The sequence below is a fragment of the Cibotium barometz genome, chromosome 47 (assembly GCF_041138505.1).
Source record: "Cibotium barometz isolate CiBa-2024 chromosome 47, ASM4113850v1, whole genome shotgun sequence".
NCBI lineage: Eukaryota > Viridiplantae > Streptophyta > Polypodiopsida > Cyatheales > Cibotiaceae > Cibotium > Cibotium barometz.
The window spans coordinates 13,715,554-13,742,177 of NC_141092.1; the positions used below are offsets into that span (position 1 = coordinate 13,715,554).

Sequence of the window (26,624 nt, forward strand, 5' to 3'; positions counted from 1 at the left end):
GTAGATACACCGAAAGATCATACATTCAAGATATGAAGCAATGGTGTCCAAATCTACAACTTAGACAGACACCCATAATGGTCCTATGGAATACTTATGGTGATTTCCACTTCAAGAGCGTGTGGTAGTAGGTTAGAATGAACTCCTAAGTGATGTAATTCATGGATATATTATGAAAGTAATCATTGTAATAACATTAGACCTCTTATGAGCCTAAAGTGCCCAACAGATCACAGTTTAAGTGAGTAGTTTAAGTGAGTATGAACACTTCTAATCATGTATATAAGTGAATCTCTTATAATACAAATAACTCTCCCACTGTTCAATAGAGTCTTGCTCTTGCTAATCCTCTTGCTAATCTCTCTCTAATGCACGCTAGTAGGTGTGAGTGAAGTGAGCTAACAAGAGGGACGAATACACGTAATGCAACACGACATTGTGATAATGCTCGAGCGAGGAACGATGGATCCCACCTCTCTTCCTTCCATACCATAGATGACTTCTCTCAAGACATGTGATTAACTCTACATTCATGCCTCAAGAATAGAATCAAAGGTACATCCCTTAGGGATCTACTCTTCGGAGTAGTTTCCCGTGGTCCAAATTTTCACCACGAGTCTTTTACCCAAAGGATTTTCAATTAAAGCAAAAAAGATATACACTAGCTGCTTCTCCTTTTGGTAGCTTTTGGCCTAATTAATAATAGATGTAAGGTTTAGGGTTATTTTTGAAAATGGCAATATATATAATCACCCATTAGAATTTATATCCCTATTATTTAAATCGAGGCCAATAAGCTAATAGGTAAAGTTATGTTGTCTCTTTTGCTAATGTCTTTTGATTAAATGAGATCCAAGAACTGTTCGTCCTCCCATCCCTCCCCATCCACTATTGCTCCTCCACTCCTATCCTCTCCTCACATTGCACGTCTCTCTCTCTCATAGGCCCATTGGCTCTTTAGTAGACACTTAAATATAACTTTCTTTCTCTTTTTATATAGAAGACATACATGTGTGTATATACATGTATGCCAGCCCAACCTTCCAGTTCGATTTCTTGCTGCTGAACTAACGTGGCACCAACTGTTGCCTACCACCTTTTCGAGCTGCTATTTTGAAGTAATGACCATCCACCTTAAATTAGTTGACGATATAATCCCTTAAATCTTCGATCGATATTTGATGGCATTTACTAGGCTTAAGTACATAGGACGAGATAGAATGGCACAATAACATCTTGAGGATACAACTACACGAGATAAGAGGAAAATGAGTAGACATACTACTTGGGTAAAATGGACACATGCCAATGCTGCTGCTTACATACAGCTTAGGAGCACAATGAAGAAGTGTTCTCGAGACAACTTGAGCACAAAAGATTGCCCAAAATGGAACCATGGCAGAAAGGTGCCAGATCCCCCAGCTACTTTACCCTTGTCATTTCACATTAGGTCCCAGCCTTAATCTCTTGCCAGGAAAACTGCCAAGAAAAATCGTACTCATCGCCTCCACTTCTCTACATAATTGACAGGATATACAAAACTAGCATTCGTAAGCACAAGAAAAGAGTTCATATTACACCACCAAGGCAAATCCAAGTCGTCATTGAATGCTTTGATGTCAAACTACATCTTGTATTTTCCTTCATGAGGTCATATATTTTAAAAAACAATTTCCTCAGTTAAAAAGCAGAATTTCAGAGAGAGTAAAGGTTAGGACCCATCCCCATAAGAGAGGCCTGAGTACAACCTAGCATTTAGATCACAGCCCCCATAGTACCAACAAAATCCTCAAGATGGTTACCCATCACCTTGGAAGTAGGAAGGAGGCAATTCTGGGAGTGACGAACTTGGCAGACAGCACACGGGCCTGGCAAAGTGAGGTAGCAATTGAGGGATGATATAGCTAGTGAGGTTACTGGCAGGAGCTCGTCATGAACTAGCCTATGGGATCGTGATATTCGTGAAGGAGCAGCTCCCCACAGTGGGGGATGAAGGCAATCTAGCAGTCAGAGAACACCCTAAGGGGACAGCCGCATAGGCCCTTTACATACATAAGGTCACCCTGATTAGCAGCCCCATCTTGACCACCCGATAGCCCAGTATGTGGAGTACCTTAGGAGGTGTGCCCAATCCTCAAAGCCCCAAAAAAGGTCTCTTAAAGCAACAATCTTGCTTCTTTCTCCCCTCGAAACAAATATTATTGCTTTTTTAACTGATATAAAATGCACATCTCCCCTCTTCCAGAAAAAAGAAAATCAAAGTGCTGGTGTCAAAAAAGAGTACCTGAATAAGAGCATTTCAACAATACATCAAACCTTTGAACTATATGTACAGCATGATTCTCCATAAATCTTAAGTTATTAAAAAGCTGCTGCATGCAAGCCAGAAAGGCCCATGTAGCAAATCACTTCTGAGACTGTACACTTGATAATGCTATCCTCCTCCATTTGTACAGAGACAGCTGAAGCATAAAAGGTGCTGCTACAGCCAAATAGCATACTTCTTGCAAAGGATCTCAGAAATCTCCTTTAGAAGAGAACCTGGCCTTTTTTACAGACCAGTTTTGTTGAAGGCACATTCCGTTACAAACTGCAACTCTACATTGGCTTGGCATTTGCAGCAGCGTGGCCTATCTTCAGCCGAAGGTAAATGGCTGACACGATAGCTTGAAAACCCAATAAACTGTAAATGATGATGCAACACTGTAGACGTATAATATTCACACAAAGATACACTGTTTTGTAACTTGAGCTTGCCTTGTACTCTTCACATTGATGATACCATAGCACCACGGCGCTCTGCTCACCACACGTGCACAAGTCAATACAGACAGCAAGTGCAAGTAGCCTGTTCTACCTTCCCCTCTCCCACTCTCCAATGACGAAAAGAACAAACAGAAGAGAGTTTTACCTCCAGCAGCAATCAGTTTCTCAACACGAGCAACAATATGCTTCCCGTATGTATACTTCTTTAATGCATGCAGATGCACCCGGATACGGGAAAGTAGCACTTCACGCTGTTGATCATCACATGTTTCTAGAACTTTCTGAACAACATAATTAGCATACTGATCTTTCATCATAGCCTGCAGCAAGAATAAACCTACTGATTAGCTTTCCACCAACTGCAATATTGGGAAAAAACTGTCCATTTAAAAGTGAAGCAGCAATCACCAGACCCATTCATATCATAGGAAACTGGAAAATGCACAAGCTTATGAAAAATTAAGTTGAAGGCAGACGGATCTAATAGAAATAAGAATGCAAGGATAAAATAATCTTAAAAATTGCATGAAACCAGAAAGATTGTTAAGCAAAGCGATATTTGATGGGTGTGTGCCCTGTGTGCCCATAGGCTGTGTGCACGCACTAGTTGTGCTTGTTTTATGACTGCTGTATGAGCCGTGTGTGGACACCATGCACATGCAGAATGTGTGTTCGTGCCGGGTTCTGGGCATGTGCTTGGAATGTGCATGCATAAGCCTGCCATGAGCATGCCTTGCATTTATTTACTCTTGCATTGCAAGTCTAAGAATGCAGCCATTGGTAAGTGTGTTCCTCAAGCCATGTGCATGTGCCACATGCATGGCGTGTGCTTAACTTACTTGGGTAAGCGTAAGCATGCATGCATTAGTAATTGAGTGGGCATGTGTATGTGTGCTGCGTATACTCCTGGGCACGCACATTGATGGGCATGCATCCTAGATGTAAACATAACTTTTGAGAAAAGCTTCAATCATCCCAACCTGCAAGGGTTCATTCTCGTCTGTCTGCCCAAGCATCTCTGTAATCAAAATCTGACGTTCAGCGGGACCTCCAAACTCCAAGCATTTCTCAACAACATTTGAAGCAAACTTGTGTTGGCTCATTTGCACAATTTGACCAGCCATCTTGGTCAATATCTCACTTCTTTCCTCTGGATTCCCATGCTCCAAAATGTGCTGTCAAAGGACATCAAATAAAAAACTTCAAATTAAACTGCCCCTGCATCAAGCCAACTTTCCCATCACACAACACTCCATTGAGAAGTTCAGTCATAGCAAAACTACAGACCTGTACAACATAATTGCCATACTGATCCTGTGCTAAAGTACAGACAGAGCGTAAGATCTCCTCCATTATACCACCTTGTTTCTGATCATCAGTACAATGCTCCAAAACCCGCTGTCAGAATGCATACAAAAAAATCATCAGCACCACACACGTAGTTCGCTTTGATAAATACACAGCATCACACAGGAATACAAAAAATGAATTATTGACCTGGATGACTCGGCAGCCGTAAGGATGAGTGGACAGCACAACCACTTGTCCATAAAAGGACGACAATATGAAATTGATGCGATCAGGAGGAACACACTCTATACATTTCTGAATTACATGATTTCCATTTTGGTCCCGCACGCATCGCATGACATGGCCATCCAGCTCAGAAATCAGCCGAATCTGCTGTTCCACATCAACAACTTCCAGTGCCTGGGACATGCCACAAACACATAAAACACCAGTAGTATTGGGCAGTCTTTCCACTCATCAAGCTGAGCAGCACTAAGCCATTCCATGGTGTTACATTCAACAAGAGAACTGACGACAAATTACCTTTTGTATGACTCGGCACCCATACATTTGAAGGCTTAGGTTTAGCACATGACCCACAAGCTGTTCTGCAAGCTCTGACCTCTGCGCAGGACTTCCATGCTCAAAAAACTGCCACCTCAAACCATTATAATGGTAAGTCCGCATAAGCTTCAAAAATTTAAAAATACACTCAAGAAGAGACAGATTACTTTCTTGGCTTGTATCTAAATGCTATGAAAAACACTTGACAAACAACTGAAGCAAATGGGCTACAAAGTACAGAGTAAGACAGGCTCTCACTGCCAACGTGTTGCCTATCTGAAAAAACAGTTGGACATGCTGCGTTTGGATGAGGGTGACTCTATGGATGAGTACCTGACAAAGGTAAAAGATCTTCGTGAGCAGCTTGCTACGCTATTCAGTCAATGGTGTCCATGTCAATGTATCTTTGTTTTGTGTGAGAAGAAGGGCATCCACTTGAGAGATCACATCAAGTAAAACCCTAGTCACCAAACTTAACTCAGATTATGGCTTAAGTCAAGCTGAATATGACACTTACGCAAGCACCGCAACTCTCAAAAACCCAGTCAATTAAAACTGGAGTCAATATAGTCATCCTTCACACGAGAACCAAACTCCACAGTATAAGAGGTGGTATACTTTGGTTTGGGGCTTGGGGAGGTAGGCAGAACCTGCCCCTCCATAACTCATCCATGACCAATCCATTATCCTGCTCCTAAGAGGAGCAGTGGTGACATATTGCACGCACATGGGTCGATTCCATCATGTACGGCTCCAAAATAAAAATCAAGGAGACACAAAATTTCCTCTTGCATGCCCCTTCTAGACTACCATGTGCATGATAATTTTGTGGTCACTCCGGCATATGCAACCATGCAAATCCTCTAAAATAAATGTTTAGCCAACAGCCGTGTCTTGTGGCAAAAACTCCTCCTTGGAAGATTCTACTAATGCTTGTATCTCTCACCCTGAGAATTCTGTTAGGATTCGGAGTCTCGTGTGTGTGTGTTCCCCTCGTGTGTGAACCTTTGTTTTTGTGTGTGTGTGTGTGTGTGTGTGTGTGTGTGTGTGAATAGCCCCTAAAAGGGTTAATGTTCTAGTAGTGTGTGCACACACTCTTATAGGTGTATAAGATAAGAGTGCCATGTGGCATCCACTTATTAGAGTGTGATATTTGTATGGATCAAAAGATCTCTCTCTCTCCCTCTCTCTCTCTCCCCCACACACACACTCACACCATGATCCACCATAGCTTAGGCTTGTTCCTGTGTAACCCTAACCTACAATCGTTATTAGAGATGGGCTAACCATTTTTAGGGTTTCACAGCTCGTCATCAGCACCCAAAAGACAATCACCAACATCATCAGATCTGCACAGATCTACTGCCAGTACACTGCCCCTGAGCTCTGCAGCTGCCACCTCTGATCTATCCAGCTCTGCCGCCCTGGGCAAATCTGCAAGCACCTTCCCTGTCCTGTGTGCCGCATGTGCAGCTCCCACCTGCCGGCGCTGCCCTTTGCCCGCGCCACCCTGTGCTGACCATCAGCACTGCCACCTGTGCACCCCGGGAACCTGGCTCCGCCTCCGCCTAAAGCCGTCGGTGCAGTTGCACCCAGCCCGCCTCTGTGTCAAATCCCCATAGGATCTCCTCGTAGAACGCTCCTGGTACAAGACTCGAAACCTGCAAACAAACGAACAAACGTGAAGGGGGGTGCAGGCCTGACTCACCTCCCAACCTCGACAGCCGTGGGCAAGCCCACAAGTCTTGGCTGTCCCCACCAAGCCACGAGCTAAGCTAACTAGATGGACATACCGACCAATCTCTACCTCGTGACGTCCCATACCGCCACGAAGCTACCATCGCGGGCCTCAAGACTGCTACCGGCCTCGACTGCATGCAGCAGGTGCACGTCTGCACTAGATCCAGGCTCCTGACCATAGAGCTCTCACAAAGTCACGTGAGACTCTATATGACTAATGGCTAACCTTGGCCACCCTTTTATAGGCTCTTGGCCGGTCATCGGGCGTCCACACTTGGCGTCTCCCATGTAGCGTCCTCCTCAACACGATCCTTCCACTTGATCTTGTATTCCGTGATAAGCGTATTACGCAATCTTCTTTCACGAAATCCAAGAATCTTTTCAGGTTCGTGTGGAACAAATGTCATGTCCTTGACATCTATGATTTCTTGAGGAGTAACTAACTGGCCTATTCCACCCAGTACTTCCTTAAGTCTACTAACATGAAATACAGGATGAACTTTCACATGAGAAGGCAAATCCAATTCATATGCGACTGAACCAATATGTCGTGTAATACGAAATGGTCCACAGTATCTAGGGGATAATTTCGAAGATCGACCTATCCGTAAAGTCTCGGAATCTTTCGGAACTCGCAAATACAGATGTCTATTAGAATAAAATCTGTCTCGGTCTTGAGCACTTCTAATAGATTCCTTCGCAACTTGTAACACTTCTTGCGTATCTTTGCAAAAATTTACGTGCTGCATAATGTTGAAGTCCTGAGAATCCCACTGTAACACGTGATCTAGGTTGAAAACCATACATAAGCATGAAAGGACTAAAACCCTGTACTCGTATACTTAGTACTGTTATATGCAAATTCTAACATAGAAAGATAATCCTCCCTGAACTCTGTCTTTTGAATACATATGCCCGAAGCATATCCTCCAAAATCCGATTCACTCTTTCAGTCTGGTCATCAAATTAAGGATGATCTGAGAAACTCAAATTCAAAGTTGTTTCCAACTTCTCAAAAACAAGTTTCCAAAAATCACTCATAAACTCGAGTCCCTATCACTGACTATGTCCTGCGGTAACCCGTACAGTCTAAATAATTGCTCGATAAACTGCCTTGCTAATTGTGTAGCTGTAATAGTCTTCCGAGTCGGAAACCTAGCCATCTTTGTCAAGCGATCTACCACAACCCAAATAGAATCGTGGCCTTGATGTGATCTTGGCGATAAAATCCATGGAAACACTTTTCCATTTATTACCGGAGATTTGCAAAGGATGCAACAACCCAGCCTGTCTAAAGCGTTCAGCTTTATTTGCTTGACAAACATGACACTTGAGAACATAATCTTCTACATACCCTTTCATCTTTGGCCAATAAAAAGTGTGTTTCACTAATGATAATGTCCTGTGTAAGCAGAAGGAGCGTCGTGACACTCCTTAAGAATCTTGGACCTAATGTCCAAGATCTGTGGTACAAAAATTTTGTCATTACGGAATAGTAAACCATTCCGAATCATCCACTGGCCTCCTGCAGCCTGAATGGTAGGCTGCTTAGTCATTGAGTCTTGGTCAATCAATGAGCTCCCGTCCTGGATCTTCTGCCAAAATGGACCAAAATAACTATCAGTCCTGCAAAGCCCTCTCAATGATTGAAATAAGTCAGTAGAAATCTCGGTGAACGACAAAGTATTCACCTCTCTAATTCGACTAAGCGCATCTGCAACACTATTCATGGACCCTTTTCTATAACGAATCTCAAAATTAAAATCTTGTATTAATTCAACCCATCGAGCTTTCCTTCCTCTCAAATCATCCGTATCACACACATACTTGATTGACTGATGGTCAGTCAATACTAATCAATACCACAAACTTGGAGCCATATAAATAATGTCTCCAAACCTTGAGAGCGTGAATCACAGCATAAAGTTCCTTCTCAAGGGTTAGCCAACAAGATTGAGTGTCGTCTAGCTTTTTACTTTCAAAAGCAATAGGTCTACCATCTTGAAATAGAGCAACCCCGATAGCATAGTCACTGGCATCAGTTTCAAGAACATAAGGCGACTAGGATCGGTAATGCTAAGATAGGTGCTTCCTTTATCTTTCAAAAGTCTGAAGGCTATATCCAAATCGTTATTCCAAGTGATAGGCTGATTTGACTTACGTCCACGACCTTTCAACAAGTCGGTCATCTGTAGTGTGAGCTGAGAGTACTCCCACACAGATTTCCGAAGAAAACAACAAAACCGAGAAAAGAACAAAGTTGTTTCACTGTTCGCGGTATAGGCCAGTCCAAAACCTTCTGAACTCGGTCATAGTCAATGCTCAATCCATCTCTAGTAATCTTGTGTCCCAAGTAAATGATGTCTGTCATGAAAAATTCACATTTACTTAATTTAGCATATAGTCGATTCTGTCTTAAAATAGTTAAGCCAATCGTGAGGTGTCTAACGTGATCCTCAAGAGTACGACTATAAATCAAAAATCATCCAGGAACACAACCACAAATTTTCCCAAATGTTCACGAAAAAGATCGTTCATCATTTGCAGGAAAGTGACTGGAGCATTGGTTAACCCAAAAGGTAATATAAGAAACTCGTAATGGCCATACCTAGTCCGAAAGGTGGTTCTTTCGACATGCCTTTCATGAATACGTATCTCGTGATAGCCAGTACGTAAATCTATCTTCGTGAAATATTTCGCTCCTACTAACCAGTCAATCAGGTCATCTGATCTAGGGAGAGGATAACGGTTCTTAATTGTCAGCTTGTTCAATCTCTTGTAATCTATACACATTCTCCAGGTGTTGTCCTTCTTTCTCCTAAAGCAACACAAGTGCACCCCAAGGTGATTTACTTGCACGGATCTGGTCCATCCTCAAATAATCTTCAAGATGTTTAGCCAACTCATCTTCCTCAGCTTGGCTCATCCTGTAAGGTGGAATACTGACAGGGTGAGCACCAGGGATCAGGTCAATACGATGATCTACTGCCCTTTCAGGTGGTAAGCCCGATGACAGTTCCTTAGGAAATACATCTTGAAACGAATCAAGTATCTTCTGTAATTCTTTGCTTTCAAATACACTTAATTCATTGACATCCATAAAAGGTATGAGAAATGAAGAAAGTGGAATCAATACACAATGGAAAGCAGTATACAAAGAAGAATCCATTACATTACCAAAATCAACTGTATTTACAAGAGGTCCCTGAGAGGGATGTATACAATCACCTAAGATACTATACTGGGTGTTCCTATGTTCAAAAGAAAAAATATGACTAGACTAATCTATCTCGACTTGAAGAGTCTTAAACCACTCAATCCCTAATAACAAGTCTACATGTTCTAGGTGCATAATATAGCATTCCAGAGTATCATTGTAGTCTTGAATCCGGATTGGTAGCATCTCCACCTTTCGATCCCATACTTGCCAATCCACAGATAGGCGTACCTTATAGGTATAATCGCTGGGCGTTGTATAAAGACCCAATTTCTGCACAAGTTTGTAGTTAACAAAGTTGTGTGAGCTGCCAAGGTCTAGAAGAATGTGGATTCTATGGCCATTCACTTCTCCATAAACTCGGAGAAGATCATGCAAGCCAAAAACTTTAGAGTTGAACAGACAATCAGAACATATACTAGGGCGAGAAAGTACAATAACTGACGTACCTGTCAAAGACAATTAGTTAGCTGCCTTTGGCTTGGGTCTTGCGTTGGTCTTTGCACTCTTTTTCTTCGGACACTCGTTACGCATGTGTCCTTTTTCTTCGTAGATGAAACAACGTCCCTCCTTCTTGAGCTTCAAAGCCTTAAGGAGACATTTCTTCTTCGTTGGTGTCGAAGTTGAATTCTTCGAAGGTTGGTCCAAAGACTTTCCTTCAATCGTGCTAGCCATTGGTGCAGAGAACTTTCTTTTGTGCTTGTTCCCCTCCTCGGTAACGAGTTTAGACTTGGAAGAGACCATCGTGTCATCATAGATACGAGCGGAATGAATGGCTTCGTCCAAAGTTTTGCATTTGTTGTTTTTAACCTGTAAACGGTATGAGTCGGGTAAACCGGCTACGAAGAACCCCAAAAGAGTTGTGGGATCCATCTTCGTAGCTTTCATCTGCAAGTCCCTAAATTTCTCGAGATAGACCTCATAAGTGAGGTTCTGCGAGGTCATGGTCAAAGCAGTAAACCGGGCAACAACATCATAGTCATCCTCTTTCTTGAGGAATTCTTTCTTGAAGACGTCTTCGAGCGATGCCCAAATCGTTGGTTTAGGGTTGAGTTCCTTCCACCAAAGCAAAGCTTTGCCTGAGAGGAAACCTGCTGCTAATTGAATCTTTTTCCCATCATCATATGGATGGAACTGAAAATGGACTTGCCACTTATGTAGCCAAGTGTCCACTATCTCCTTGGTACGTTGCTTTTGCTCGCCCCCGAACTGTTCCGAAGTAATGTTGGGACCTAAAGCAGATGCCAAGGTATCCATACCCGAAAGAGTAGATGAGGTTGTGGTCAACAAAGAGATGGAGTTCTGCAAAGCCTGCATCTGCGCGGCGATTTGTGCTTGACGTTCCGAGGAATAAGCTTCGAGAGCAACTTTAAATTCTTGGAAATCTGATTTTGACACATAATCGTCAAAAAGATCGACATCGGCATCTTTTGTAGTTGACAGGTCTTCACATCCGATAAGGGACTCCAACTCGGATTCTTGAGTCGACATCTTGAAGAGGGCAAGGTGAGATAAAAAATATTTATCTTGCACAAGGAGAGTGCTAGAAGACTTGAGAGCTTCAGAGCTTGAGAGCTTGAGAACTTGAAAACTCGAGAGATGTGTGGTAAAAAGCCCGCTTAAGGAAAATTTATAGGCTTCCCCAAAAGCTACCTGTAGCTTTTGCTTTTGTGTTTTTTTTTCATATATATATATATATATATATATATTCTATTTTCTTTATTTTTATTTTTTTAAAAGAAAAAAGAAAAAAAACAATTATAAAGCAATACTTGGGTTTCTTCTCTTTTTTTTTAACCCTTTTTCAAAGTGTGGGTTTATAAAAACCTTAGGCGTATATGAAAATACCAAAAGCAGTCGATTTTTTTTTCTTTAAAAAAGCAAAACCTTAAAAAAAACAACTCGTCAACAGCTTTTTTTCCTAATTTCTATGCCCTTGTTCTTCACCTGCCTATGTGCGCCACCTAGCCGCCTACTGAAGTGCGCCTATGACCAACTGTCACCTGCGATGGCCTGCACGTAACAGTCTGCCTACGCTGCCACCTATGCACGTGCCCCTGCCCCTGCCTACGCATACAGCCCGACTGCTTGCATGCGCCTGATATTGCCGCCTGTGCACTTACATGCCTGCCTGGCTGTACACACTTGGCCGACTGCACTTCATATGGGCGCCTGTGCCAACCTGCGCACCAGCGCCTGCACACATATCACCAGGCAGCGAGGACCAACCCGCCTATGTACAAGTACTGGTCCGCCTACCTGCTTGTACATAAAGGCAGCACTACTACCCCTCCAGGCATCACTTTCTCTCTCTCTCGCTCTTACAAAAAACACAGCCGACTGGCATTTCTTTTTTCTCTCCTGAAACTCTTTACACAGTTCAAAAACATCTTTCCTCTTCTTTGCAAAGCAAACAACCCTTTCTAGACCACAATCTCCATCATCACGGGTTCCTATGATGAAAAAGAACCATACTGAATCTGAAAAAACAGCAAGCTTCTCGAACTCATACCTTTTCCTCGACCTCTTTTTCTCTACCTACCTGCTTGCTCGTTCACGAGGCTTGCTCTGATACCACTGTCAAATCCCCATAGGATCTCCTCATAGAACGCTCCTGGTACAAGACTCGAAACCTGCAAACAAACGAACAAACGTGAAGGGGGTGCAGGCTTGACTCACCTCCCAACCTCGACAGCCGTGGGCAAGCCCACGAGTCTTGGCTGTCCCCACCGAGCCACGAGCTGAGCTAACTAGATGGACGTACCGACCAATCTCTACCTCGTGACGTCCCATACTGCCACGAAGCTACCCTTGCGGGCCTCGAGACTGCTGCCGGCCTTGACTACACGTCTGCACTAGATCCAGGCTCCTGACCATAGAGCTCTCACAAAGTCACGCGAGACTCTATATGACCAATGACTAACCTTGGCCCACCCTCTTATAGGCTCTTGGCCAGTCATCAGGCGTCCACACTTGGGCGCCCACCCGTCCATACTTGGGTGCCCGCCCGTTGGTCTATCCCTAACTCAACTCGCCAATCAGCCTGCCTAGCTCCAAGCTTCCCCAACCTCGAATCATAGATTTTTCGGGCTATTCAAAAATTGAGTCCTCTGCATCAAATAAGGCTTCAGCAATATCCAAAATTTGGGGCTCCACTTGAAGCCTCCTACATCGAATTGAAGCTCCCCCAGTGACCTGGAAGGAGCATCCGCATGGAAGCGTTGCCAAAAGAGACCGTGCTTCATCAACATACACCCGGAGAGTTTTTAAACTTCCAAAATTAATCTTTATTTTATGTTTTGTGTCCAAGAGTTCTCTGCCCAGGAAGTCCCCCAAAAACTAAATTAAATAATCAATGTGTGTGTTCTCCATTTTGTAATGCCTTAATGTTATAAAAGGCCTCGTTTCCGTGTCATACCTTGCTTAGAGCTAGGGGGTTTGTCTTTGGGTAGACTAATGTGGGCACAATCATGTGTGGTCAAGCTCTTATATCAAGCTCCACATGAGAGTTCGGGTTTTGGCAGACTCTGTTCTTTTGTATCACGTCTTATATACTTAGATGAATCCAGGAACATGCCCAAATTCATCACCTTTTAGAAATGTGCATGTTATATAATCATGGGAGTCAACCCACAAGACTATATAACTATCAACTCCATTATGCCTAGTATGGACTAGATACTACGACATTCCCACTAACGTCATCAGAGCCCAATAGTGGGTGTAGCACTCTGTATCAAGATATGCTCTCACACACGCACTCCAGACACACACACACACACACATAAGAGCATATATTCACACAAAGCCCTTCGTACTGAGTTTCTCTCAAACCTCCGGAGATGCAGGGCCTTTGTTATCACGTGTTATAGTTTAGAGCCCAAATCATCATGGCTATTGAAGGTCTTCTTAGGCATCTCAACGTTCCCTCTGAAGGGAGTTTTGTTGAGATTCGGAGTCTCGTGTGTGTGTGTGTGTGTGTGTGTGTGTGTGTGTGTGTGTGTTATTGTTCTAGTAGTGTGTGAACACACTCTTATAAGTGGATAAGATAGTGTGCCATGTGGCATCCACTTATTAGAGTGAATATTTGTGTGGGTCAAAAGAAAAGGCTGCAAGCCTACAATAGTACTTGGTGAGTATCATCATATCTATTAATCAATCTCATAATAGAGTCGAGCAATACTCTCCTTTTAAGCAGTTTCTTCCGGACCCTAGAGGTGGAGAACACCAATATACTGGATCTTGTGAACCCTCCACGAGCTGCTCCGGACCTACCTCGCCTGAGAGGAGTTACCTCGGACCAAGCCTCCACACTCTAGCATGCCCGATGCCCCGGCCGTCGGCCACAATCACCTCATCAACTCCAGATCCAGGACATGCTCCATCGCCATCGAGCTACCTTTTCATGTGACATAACTGAGGAAGACTTCTCGGCCATACTCATTAGCCCCATGCTTGATATTTTGGAGAGTGGTATACCATCTACTCGGAGCTGATGCTGCTCTAATATTTCGATGTTCTTAGTATTCCATAATGAGTTTCCATGGACAGTTTTGTATCACCCCATTGAGATAGCTATGCTTATGTTTTCTTTCTATTTTATTTTTCATTCCATGATGAGATATGCCATGGACATTATTGTATCACTTTGGTCTCATAGGCCCATTGAATCTTTAGTAGACGCTTAATATATCTTTCTTTCTTTCTTTCTTTCTCTCTCTCTTTTTTTCGTAATAGAAGATATATTACCAAAAAATTACTTTACAAATGGCCACATGGCCGACATGTGATGTACTAGCTTTCCCTCACTAATTACTCCGAACCACAAGTGTAGCTCGGAGTCCCTCTCTCTCTCTCTCTCTCTCTCTCTCTCTCTCTCTCTCTCTCTCTAGTAGTGTGACATGTACCATCCACTTATTAGAGTCAATATTTGTATGGGTCAAGAGATAAGGCTGCAAGCATACAATAGCATTGTATTTGGTGAGTATCATCATATCTATCTATCAATCTCATAAGTGGATACGATAGTGTGCCATGTACCATCCACTTATTAGAGTCAATATTTGTATGGGTCAAGAGATAAGGCTGCAAGCGTACAATAGCATTGTACTTGGTGAGTATCATCATATCTATCAATCAATCTCATAATGGAGTCGAGCAATACTCTCCCTTTAAGCATTTTCTCTCTCTCTCTCTCTCTCTCTCTCTCTCTCTCTCTCTCTCTCTCTCTCTCTCTCTCTCTCTCTCTCTCTCTCTCTCTCACCATGGATCTCTTTGATCCACCATAGCTTAGGCTTGTACCTATGTAACCCTATTCGAACTGATTGCGGGCAAAGGCGACGCATCCCCTCTCTCCTACAGGCAACAGCGAACACAGCAATCCATGGGGACTGGTTTATTTTTTTCCTTTTTCTCTCAGTCGCGCAGGGCGCCTTCTTTTTCTTCCAGTTGGCCGCGATCTTTTTTTCCCAGTCCGTTGAGAGGTTTGAAGCCTTAGAGATTTATTAAAACATTTTAAAATGAAAACTTATATATATATAAGAGCATTGTAAGCTTTTACTATTAAGCTTAATTAAAAGCTTTATACACTTTTAAGGTTTTATTAAAGCTACATTCTTTAACTTTACTAAAGTGTTATAAGCTTTAGTAAAAGAGCTTTATTAAAGCTTTGATGAACCCCTTTACAACAAACTTTATACATACATACATACATACATACATACATATATATATATATATATGGCTCCTCCTCTCGACGCCAGCGACCTGGTTTCGTTTTTCTTTCTCATCTCCTCCACACTCACAGCCATGCATCGGCAACTCAAATTTCATCTTCCTTCTCCACACTGCGCTGCCAGTGACGATTCCAAAGAGAATTAAGACATCATTTACTTTTTCACATCGCACAAGCTTTGTTAAAAGCTTAAAAGAAAAAGATTGGAAAAGAAAGCTTTGTTGAAAACCTCAAAAAGCTTTAACGTTTGGGAGTCAGACCTTATTTCAAGGCTAAGAAGAGACCCTAAATTCTTTGTTCCAGACTAATTGTTTTTGTGATGCAGAGATTACAATATTTTCAAGATATTTATAACAATGTGCGAAAGTTTAAGAGTTTCATATTTTTGTGATATTTGAACACCACTTTTATTGTTTATTCTCAACTCATCACACCTTGAGATAATTTTTCTTATCTGTGATTATTAATTGCATCAGATATATCTATATTTGTTTATCTAACATTTTACCATGTAGATGTGCTTCCCCAACATCATGTGAGTATATATTCAACCCATTCATTAATTGCTTTGTGTATTTGACATTGACACTAATTAATTCGAGATGTATGAATCCTGAAACTATGTTTAAATTGTTTGGTACCATATAGCATGAGCAATAATATTTCTTTTTCAGGATGATTTCAACACTCCCAAGTAAGTTCCTTTATTTTCCATAATTGAAACATCACATATACTTGCAATATTTGTGACCTTTTAATGATGTATTTTGTAGCAAAGTTGTTCGACACTTGCAAGTAAGTTCCTATCCTTCATAGCTTAGTAAATAATTCTTCAAATATTTCTAAATAAGTTTTATCTTTCAAACGGTGACTCAAACACCTTCCAAGTAAGTTTCTCATCCCTATTCTTACAATAGAGATCATGCTTAAATATTCATTGATAAAACTTCAAAATTTTATTTCTTATAAAGTCATAATTAAATATAACCGTAGTTATATATGGAATTATAATCCGTTCACGTTCTTTCTCATTTTTCTCAATGTAAAGTATCATTTCAATTGAATAAATATATATAAAAAGGTACGGTTCTCTACTCTTAAATTTCGTGTCTATTATTTAAGTTTATGTCAACTGCAAAAGTAAATTAACCTTTACTCATCTAGACTTGTTTCATCTACTTTCGGTTTATATTTACACGTATCCTGGAGTGTCAAAATCCTTTTGACAGATAATTTCAATGACACCAACAATGGAGGTATGTATACATATTCACCTTCTTTTATACAACTTTTCATAAGCTTTTCTATAATCTCTTTTCAACCTAATAATCTAATTAATAAACCTTACATTAAGATTAAGTCAAGTTTAATAAAATAAATGAAATTTCTAGATAGAGAAAAATTGCGTCGGAATTTAAGTTTCAAAGGGAGCTGGCTACTCCGTCTCAAACTTTTATTCTAAAAGAAGTGATGTACAGAATTAATCTGATGGTATGGGACATCAGATAAGTTTCATATACTTACTACAGACACATTTATGTCTTCTATCTTTTTACCATCTTATGTGTGTATGTACAACGCGCCTATGTGGTATGTAACACTTAGACTCGTCTTACATACATTCATTTGATTGGTTCACTGCATATACATTTTGTGTAGATCTAGTCTTCCACACCATTCACGAAGCCATCCTCTCATGCGTTTATGCAACTGTATATCAAGGACACCCGAATATGGTATGCTGTGCGTCTCCACTGTTTGTATCAGTTGGTTCGTATGGAGGGGTGATTCTCGGAGTACTTACGTCTGGCAAACATATGTGTGGCTGCCTTCACTGTTTTTTTCAGTTGGTTCGTATGGAGGGGTGATTCCCATGTACTTACGCCTGGCAAACATGTGTTGACTGTTATTTGATTATTTATGGGTTGTCTATATCTCAAGACGACGTTGGGATTAATTGATGTGTTCAATTAATTGTTTAACGAACGTGGATAGCGTCTGAGTATAGAAAGGAGAAGTACGAGGGTACCGATTGAGGTGTCGCACTGCATGAGATGTGCGAGGGTACCGATTGAGGTGTCGCACTATACGAGGATACCGATTGAGATGTCGCACTATACGAGGATTGAGAGGTGGTGTGAAATGATGATCATTTTTCTTTTGTATTAAACTTTTGTACATGTTATTTTTTTATTTGATAATCATCGTGATGATCACCAATTTTGGTGTCGCACGAGTTTTTCTTGATTGGTATTCCATGTTCATAAGAACCTCTGAGCCATGCCTTTGTGCCTCTGAGCCATGTTCGGACCTCTGAGTTTACCTTGCAGGTTATAACATCAACAATCTTGTTCTCTTGACATTTTTCTTATGCAATTGAGGATAATTGCTTCCTCAAACGAGAGGACTATTACAGGTATATATTTTATCATATTAATAATCGTACAAAAATATGTTTAATTTATTTTGTGCAGGATTCAACTTAATGGAATGTGCAAGTGGGCACAAGATTAATATATAGGTGTATATGTGCACAAAGTCATTTTATGTAACAAGGCCCACTAACAATTTTATTTGGGCAAAGGTTTTTATATGTACAAACCTTAGGAGACTTCATATGGTTAAAAATGTGTAAAGTAATACCCCAAAAGTGACAAAAAGAAGCCCAATTTGTACGCTCATCTATTCTTAGCTCCTTGGACTATTTTTATAAAATAAAATTCTCTAAATACTCATGTCGTGGAAGTGGAGTTACGCGGCATGGAGAGGAGAGATTGCACCCAATCTGTTTCCATTGTGTGGTACTCTCTATTTTATCCTTTGATGATGATGATGCTATTCTATTTGATGTTATTCTTATTTTCTTTGTTTAATGATATGTTATGTTATTTTATTTTATTTTAATTTCAAGTCTCTGTTTTAATAATTGATGTATTTTGTAAGTATTTAGCTATTTCTTCAAGAAGTACAAAAAGGGTCTCGTAACAAACCTACAAATACAAACCCTCTAAGTAAGGTTTCAATCAACCCTTTACAATGGCATGCTTTTAACCTCTCATGTGTTAACAACCTTTGAATATTCTCTTCAAACAAGCCATGAGTATGATCATATCTATCAATCAATCTCAAAATGGAGTCGAGTTGTACTCTCCCTTTAAGCATTCTCTCTCTCTCTCTCTCTCTCTCTCTCTCTCTCTCTCTCTCTATTATAGTAAAGGGTACACAGGCAAAAGTCTCCTATATGGATAACAATGAGAAAATAGCAGTGATGAAGCAAACAAGGTCTCTCCAAGGGACAAAGGTATGGATAGCTGATGAACTCACCCCGCTACAACTCGAGAACAAATCGGCAGAGCTGAATAAAGTTAAAGAAGCAAGAAAGAATGACAAATGGGCAATATACAGAGGAGGACAAGCAATCATTAAAGAATTCCGTACCCCACCCCCCTCAAGAGCAAATCCATCCATGGATGAAATATAGCTATTTTTATTTTGAACCTCAATTTCGAACTAGATGCAATAGAACCCATTGTAATTTAAGCTCTTAAGAGTCTTAAGAGTTCATTTTGAGTTATTTTTTTTTAGTTTTATGCCTCTTTGGCATCGATACCTAGATTGGAATGTAAATGGATGTACCTGATCTGTCCCATAGGTCGGATTCAGCCTCCCGTGGACGTTAACATAACTTTCTTTCTTTCTTTCTTTCTCTCTCCATGGATCTCTTTGATCCACCATAGCTTAGGCTTGTACCTATGTAACCATAACCTACAAATACAAACCCTCTAAATAAGGTTTCAATCAAGCCATGTACAGGGCCACAAGCCCAACACGAGGCAACCAAGCCGGAACATAGGCTGTAGAAATGCCGAGCCAACAATATAATCCATATACCTCTGTGTGGGTACTGATTCTTCCCCAAAAACCACAGGTCTTCATGCAATAGAGCTGGTACAGCAAGTACAACTCTCCGTTCAGCCAGTACAGCAAGTACAATAGCTGGTACAGTCGATACAATGGCTGGTACAACAAGTACAGTAGCTGGTGTAGCCGGTACGATGGCTGGTACAACAAGTACAAATGTTGGTACAGTATGTACGATGACTAGTACAACAGGTACAATGGCTAGTACAATGAGTACAAAAGCTGGTACAGCCGATACAATGGATGGTACAACAAGTACAAAAGCTGGTACAACTGGTACAAGGACTGATACAACAAGTACAATGGCTAGAAATCATAATAAATGATTAAATACCCTTGCCTTCAGTATTTCTTCGCGATGAAAGCCTCCAAAACAGTCCCCAAGAGCCGGTATTCTTCATGGGCAGCCTTCAAGAGAGAGAGAGAGAGAGAGAGAGAGAGTAGCCATCATTAGAGCAGCCTGTAACAGTGGTAGAGGCTAGTGTGCAGCAAGAGAACCTCTATTAATGAAGAGAGAGGGCTCCAATTTATAGATTTGGACCTCCCATGAGCTAAAATGGCAAGAGTAGGCTACAATGACAAGTGGAGAGCCACACAATAGCTAAAGTGACAAGTGTGAGGCCACTTGTCTCACTTTGATCCACTTTCTAACAAGTGTCAGGCCACTTGTCTCACTTTGGTCCACTTTCTTGCCACATGTCCCAATCTAAGAGATGGGTCCTTCCATAAACTTTATCTCTAAAAATATCCCAACTGGTAGACATTCTATCAAAGGTACTTTGCCAACTCTTGGTATCAGCTCAATTCTAGATGTAATGACGCGAACAAAATTTCCATCGGAGTCGGACCAAAAATAGCAACTTTCCTATATTTTAGGAGTGTGGTCCATTGTATTCTAGGATAATCCCCTATTCCCAAAGCTTGTACTTTCCAAATATTTAGACATCCTGGAGTCCACCAAACCCCTTTCATACTGGGAAATGTCCAGGCTGGTGACACTACCCAACAGGTCGTGGTTTCAAGCCCTGACACCGTAGGATTGTGTGTGTCAGTGGTGTAGCTTCTAGCTAGGCTACATCCCCTCGAAAGGGGGCTTTCAAAAAAAAAAAAGATTAAAGCATGAACTTATTTGGCACATCAAATTAGAGATGTGTCTCTACTACCTCTCCACCTCCCCTCAAGGCTCATGCCAACGTGCATTTTCCAATTTCGGGTCTCTCAGAAACACTTTCCTTCTCTCTTATTGTTTTCCTTTACGTGAAAGGTTTGAGAAATTGCAAAGGTGCCTCAAACATGTGTTCGTGTCCATAGTTAAAGCACCGTCTCAACATGTTAACAGATTTGAGCGACTCGTCACAAATTCACCCTCATACTGACCCAATCATGATATTCACCAACTAAACTTAACTGCTGTGAATTCACTTGCTTATGCTCCATGTTGTGAGGTCTTCTTGCATTTCAACTACATGGTAATGTTCATTAAACAATAAATTTAAAAGTAGTCATAAAGGGACATAAATTACTACCTTTTGAATTACATAATTGCCAAATACATCCGTCATGAGGGTGATAGCATGAGGCAGGACTTCCTGGAACACAGATGCCTTCTCCTCCAAAGACACAGTCTCCAACTTTTGCTGAATGAATCTGCTGCCATGCTGATCAGCACTGGATACATGATAGCAAAAACAGCATTTAAGACTCCACTTTAAATTACAAAAGAGGTTATAACGCATGTGCATAGCAACTGATTAATTACCTGAACTCCACCACATGGCCTGAGATGTCTGCAAGCTCAAACCTTCTCGTCTTATTATTCTTTAACTCCTCCAGTAAAGATGATCCTTTGAGTTCCTCCCCGACATCACCCATTTTTTGACCCTGCCAGCCCATGTAGGCACCTCCAGCTATGCTCCTGCCAGCCCCTAAAGGAAATCGGAAGGTGCGCTCAGCCTGTCTCATAGAAAAGGCACCAGGAACTACTGGAGAACCGGGAATCGCAGGGCTTGAAATAGGAGAGTTCCCATAAGGCATCACAAAACCAACACCAGGAGGACTGCCATAGTAAGCTGGGCTGATAGAGCCACTTTTACTTCCCATGGGAACACCATAGGAGCCACTTCTTGAGAACTGGGCCTTCTGATCTGTAGGGTAGCCAAACATTGAATTTAAGTGATTTTTTTGCATCTCCAATGAATCCATGTGATACCCTCTAAGTAAAGAGGGATCATTGAAATTTACAGCACCACGAGCATCCTCAGCAGAATACTGCTGCAAATAATGATAATACAACGGATCCTGTAAGTGGGAATGCAAAGAAGCCCCCCCTTGACCTGTATATTTGTACAACTGCTGCATATCTAGACCTACACCATTGGGGGATCCAGGTACAGGCGCCCGTGCACCCATCCCGGCAGCTACAGCTGCTGCTGCTGCAGCAGCAGCAGCAGCAGCTGCTGCTGTATCATATGCCATTGAAGGTGGATAATTAGCCATCATTGCAGGTATAAGGGCTGGGTTCATGGCATATCCCCCTAGTCCATAGTGAGGAGCATAAGCCTGCAAATTCTGATAGTAAGGATTTGTGGCCATGTACGACATTGCTGCTGCTGCAGCAGCAGCAGCATACATATCACTTGCAGTTCCAGTCTGCAAGTTTGCATGGGAGTTTGAAGGGCTGTATTTAGCTTGTGCCCTGTTACTTGATTCTAACCCAGAAAGCCGGTGCTGTTGCTGATGAAGAGTTTGAGACATTTGTAATTGAGCTTGAGTTTGAGGGCGATTATTATGTTGTAATGAGTGTTGGAGCCGTAAAGGATGATGACCGTCTCCTGTTTCCTGCTGAAATTGTTGCTGTTGATGCAACTCCTGTTGTTCAGATGAACCAGACCCTTGTGCCACAGACAGGCTTAAACTCTGCAAGGAAGCTGCCAATTCAGCAACTCCAGCTGCACTAGTGTTGCCAGTCAATGGCCCACCTTTTCCAATGTTTGCACCACCAGTCAATACTGAAATATCAGGCTCTGGTGTTAGGAGCCTTGCAACAGGACCTGAAGACCCAGAAGAGCTCCCCATCATATGAACTACAGCTGGATTAGGCGTTGCCGATCGTGAGCTCAATGCAGGATTTGGTGTTGCTGACCGAGAACCTAATGCAGCACTAGGCGTAGCTGAGCGTGAACCTAATAAAGATGCACTTAGTTCTGCAACCGCAACAGCAGATATGGATGGGTCGCGCAGATGAGCTAACTGTCCATCCAGTCCAGCAGCTCCATCGATTCCCTCCTCGTTAGCCACACGGCTAGAAGGTCGCAACTGGCTGAATACAGGAGACGGTGTTCTTGGGAAATCTTCCTGTTGACAAAAATGCACCAAAGTTGAACCACACTTAGTACATTAAGGGCATAACCACAACAAACTACAGGCAAGAAAAACGGAAAACTCCTTATTTTTCAGAGGAATAATCTGCCTTTCTTTCAGAAAAGGCCACAAACATAAAGAGCACAAATGACCAGAAGCCTTTCAATTGACCACAAGGGCACAGACAAGGAGGATATTACGCAGTTGAAATGCATACCTGAATAAGGTCTACCAAGCTCTTTGGTCGGTTATCATATGACAGCCCTGACAAACCATCAGCACCACGCTCACCCCATACCTGTCTCGATAGATCTCCCATTGGGGATTTCTCATCCTCAGAGGACTCGGGCTCTTCATTGTGAGTTGGGAGCATAGGTTGCGATGAAAATAAAGACCTGCTGTTACTGTCATCAAAAGATCTTAGCTTTCTCTTGTCCCCAAGGCCACCAACTGCCAGGCGTTGTGCAAGAAGGTAATTCTCCCGGGTAACTAGGGGTGGAGGCAACCTTGGATTCAGGTTGACATGAGAGTAATAGTAGGCTAGGTATGCTGGGTCAGACCGAAGTTCTTGCTCAGAATCAATGATATCACTACCATCACCAGACCCTGAACCTACGAGCTGGTTAGTGAACAAACCTCCCATTGAAGCAAGAGATCCTTCTACACTTGGGGGGGCACTTCCACTGCGGTGAAGAACCATATCCCTCTTGTTGAGAATATTATCTAGCCGGGAATGGCTCCTCAACAACATGCCTAACTCCTGTGCCACACTGTCATGTGTCGAAGAGGCACTTAAGCCAGCTCCACCTGAGGATATAACATTATCAGCCATCCCTAGGCCTCCCCGCATACCACTCGCAGAGATTAACCGCATGGGATCCTCTGTTGCCATCCTTGATCCCAAACAGGACAAATCCTACCTAATCTTTCCTTAGCTCCAGCCTCCAGTGCACAGGTCAATACTGATGCATCTTTTCCTCAAGGAGCAACTTCTCTGCTCAATCACTTAACCAAAGCATACCATCTTCAGTACCACCGTCTCGCCGCACTCATCAAACGAATAGCACGTGCCCTGTATGCTCGATGATCACATAAACGTACATAAAATGAGTTGCATGCACTGTTTATGGGTTCCACATTCAGGGATCTCACTCGTATAACTAAATAGTTTATTATAGAGCTGCAATAGAGTAAACAGGAGTTTAACAGCTTACAGGTCCAATGGCCTGATAACATGAATACGGAGAGAGGAAATCAGCAATCGTCATCCAAAGCTCACCTGGAAGTAATACTGTTGTTTTTTCCCATCTAGTTAAAGCAGATCACGCTCTGCAGATAACAACATTATGACTCTCGGTGTTGCATTGACTGGAAGGCTATGCGTCCTGGTGAGAAGCTCTTCATCAAGAGACAGAAAAACCCTAAAATGCAACCCAAGTCCCATCATAAGGGATAACAGTGAATGAAAAAGTCCGCATTTTCACAGGAACTGAGAAACCCTTAAAACACAGAGGAAAAAGGTAAGGTGTAGGCCATTGCAGCTCTACAGAGAGCATATAATTGGGCTAAATTCAACAACTACCCTGCAGCGAGAGACGCCATGGGAAGAAAAATGCAGAAATCGACCGCGACTATGCAAGCAATCATGGTGATTGAAACACAAAGAGCTTAACAGTGTAGAAAATTTGTTGCGTAGTGTACCTGGAAACCGCAACGGATACAGGTGAGCTCGCAGCAGCGATGAGAACTCCATGGCAGAAAAACCCAGAGCTTGAAACCCTAAAACCTCTACAATGACTCTCTCTCTCTCTCTCTCCGTCCACAGAATGCAAAAACGCAGAGCTAGGGCAAACAAGAGAAAACTTGAAACCCTAAAATTTGTACAGAAAGGGGAGCTATATGCAAGGAAGAACCACACGCAGGGGTTGAGAAGAGAGAGAACGAACCTATAGAAGAAGCCTGCTTGTGCCCCCGCAAGCTTCAAAGCTCGCTGGCTGTGGCGGCCCCAAGGCCCTCCTAGCCGTCGATCTTTGCAATCCAACCGCCCACAGTGGCTGGCCCATTCTGGCTGTCGTGTCTCAAAGGGCGGAGTGTTTGACGGCCGGCTGACCGATCACAAACCCTAATTGTGAACAATTAGTGGTTTAACTAATCTCTTCATTCAGATTAGTCTTTATTAACCTATCCTAAAGTCAACACTGTGGCCCTTCAAAGTATTGGAGGTGGGATGGAAGTGGGTTCCAAGCTTCAGGGTCTTTTCATACACACTCATCCCACTTTCTATTCATGTCACCACAACTCTACCCAGTTGAACCAGTTATAGAAGTGACCATTCCCTATCGCCATCATCATGACTTTCCACCTAGTGACGTGTCGGAACCACATCGCACACCAACAAAATGGGTCTTCCAAACGGCGCTGGCGTGTAGTAAGGTGCCGGCACATGATGTCCGCTTATTGGTTGTTTGGCTATCGATGGTCTCCATTGCTTGAAAAATGCCCTCCTGAGGACCTTTATCTACTCCATAATATTTCTTGTAAACAATTCATGGTCATCGATCACTCTGATTCTAGCCTAGGAAATTGCACTTGACCTATAAACCTACAGAGCTATCATGTTTTTGTTTAGATCATGCTAATGTGTTTCATAAATGATTTGAGAATCAAGATTTAGCTTAGAATGTGATGATGTGTTCTCTAATCAATGCTACAAATCTCTCGACATTCCATGACATGTGAGAAAGGTTGTCAGTCGAGCAATTTTGCAAAAACGGACTTTAGAATTTGCTAATCACCCATCACTTGCAAAATCAATCTTTCGATACCCATTCTCTGAACCTTGCAGTTGGAACAAGGGTTAAGCTAACCAATCATTTTTCCTTTACAATTGAGGATGGGCCTCTCATCCACATCAAATATTTTTCTTTGGCTAGTTACACAAATCTCACCACCCTCAAGATGGTTGGGGGCTTCAACATGCAAAATTGCATGTTCATCGTGTGCACATGCAATGTAGTGTGAGGCGTAAACTTGTCTAACCAACCTTACTACATACTACAATGCCCAATGCCTTCTAGCCAAAAACAAATCCATGGAAGAGGAGTTTCTAAGCCCAATCCATCCATCTATCTTGGGTAAGTATATGAACTGTAATTTGATTGTGCAAGTATATGAATTGTAAAACATCCCCCATGCTCTCATATCTTGAAGGCGATAGATAGTCCATGCCTTCAAATCCTTCTATAGCCTTCTATGCAAGACCTTTAATTCTATCCTTGGAAAAAAAAAAGTCTATGATGGGCTTGAGTTAAAACCTCACTAGTACCTCCATGCCCATTTAGTATAATCTAAAAAGCACCCAAAAAAAACTTTACGCTAGTATACATGAAATAAAGGTAAGGTCCACATCACATTCCCTTGGCATGTTTTCCATAGGACCCACCAAAATTGTGGTTCCTCTAAGGAAGCATGTAGTAGCACTCCAATATTTTTTATGTGCATACTTCTTCTTTCAAGGACACAAAACAATATGTAGAATTTTATAATCTTTCTTACATAAAGTGAGGTCTTTTGGTACATTATGAAGCGCACTATTACACTTCTCTCCGTCCTAGCTTTTTAAAACTTCTCTAAAACCCATGTCTTTGTCTTGCATATCTTGCACTTGATTCCTAACACATCAAATTTCAAACATACTTATTTCATGGTACATCAATGAATTCTTTTACTTACTCCTCCTCAAACTTCCAATTTTAATCACTCTCAACTACCCCTTTCTTCCCAACTACCCCCTTAGTTATATATACTCCATCTCAAAAGCACGTGTGAACTTGTGTGAGCTTGACTTTTTTATCTCAAATATCAATCTTATATGTAAATTTCATAAAATATCTATAACATATGGCTAAGAAACTTGAGATAAAGCTTTCATTTCAAACCCTCACAAGCATGACCAATCTGTCTTTTGTGTATGTGAAAATGATAGCTCTACTCCATCCATGATTTCTGTTTGAGACTAGAACTACGCTCTAG

General features: G+C 41.9%; 1 protein-coding gene across 4 annotated transcripts; it reads right to left on the bottom strand.

Annotated features, from left to right (window-relative positions):
- Positions 1–2,265: 2,265 nt before the first annotated feature.
- Positions 2,266–24,810, bottom strand: LOC147611384 (pumilio homolog 1-like). 4 transcript variants are annotated; one of them, XM_086784451.1, is made up of 12 exons: positions 24,294–24,792; positions 23,872–24,013; positions 22,810–23,664; positions 20,992–22,586; positions 20,759–20,900; positions 4,879–4,953; positions 4,600–4,707; positions 4,264–4,476; positions 4,054–4,164; positions 3,747–3,941; positions 2,912–3,086; positions 2,266–2,799 (listed from the first exon to the last, which is right to left on the bottom strand). In XM_086784451.1, exons 3-12 carry the CDS (start codon positions 23,482–23,484, stop codon positions 2,768–2,770), a joined length of 3,321 nt encoding a protein of 1,106 aa, XP_086640577.1. In that variant the 5' UTR covers positions 23,485–23,664; positions 23,872–24,013; positions 24,294–24,792; the 3' UTR covers positions 2,266–2,767. The 4 variants fall into 4 exon arrangements, with proteins under 4 accessions (XP_086640577.1, XP_086640578.1, XP_086640580.1 ...); XM_086784452.1 differs by having other exon boundaries at positions 24,539–24,738; XM_086784454.1 differs by lacking the exon at positions 4,879–4,953 and having other exon boundaries at positions 24,539–24,810.
- Positions 24,811–26,624: the final 1,814 nt, after the last annotated feature.

Coding starts and splice junctions, on each gene's coding strand:
- LOC147611384 (XM_086784451.1), bottom strand. CDS start 23,484: ATGGCAACAGAGGATCCCATGCGGTTAATCTCTGCGAGTGGTATGCGG. Junction 22,587..22,809: donor GCTTGGTAGACCTTATTCAG/GTATGCATTTCA, acceptor TTTTGTCAACAG/GAAGATTTCCCAAGAACACC. Junction 4,708..4,878: donor AGATAGGCAACACGTTGGCA/GTGAGAGCCTGT, acceptor TTGAGGTGGCAG/TTTTTTGAGCATGGAAGTCC.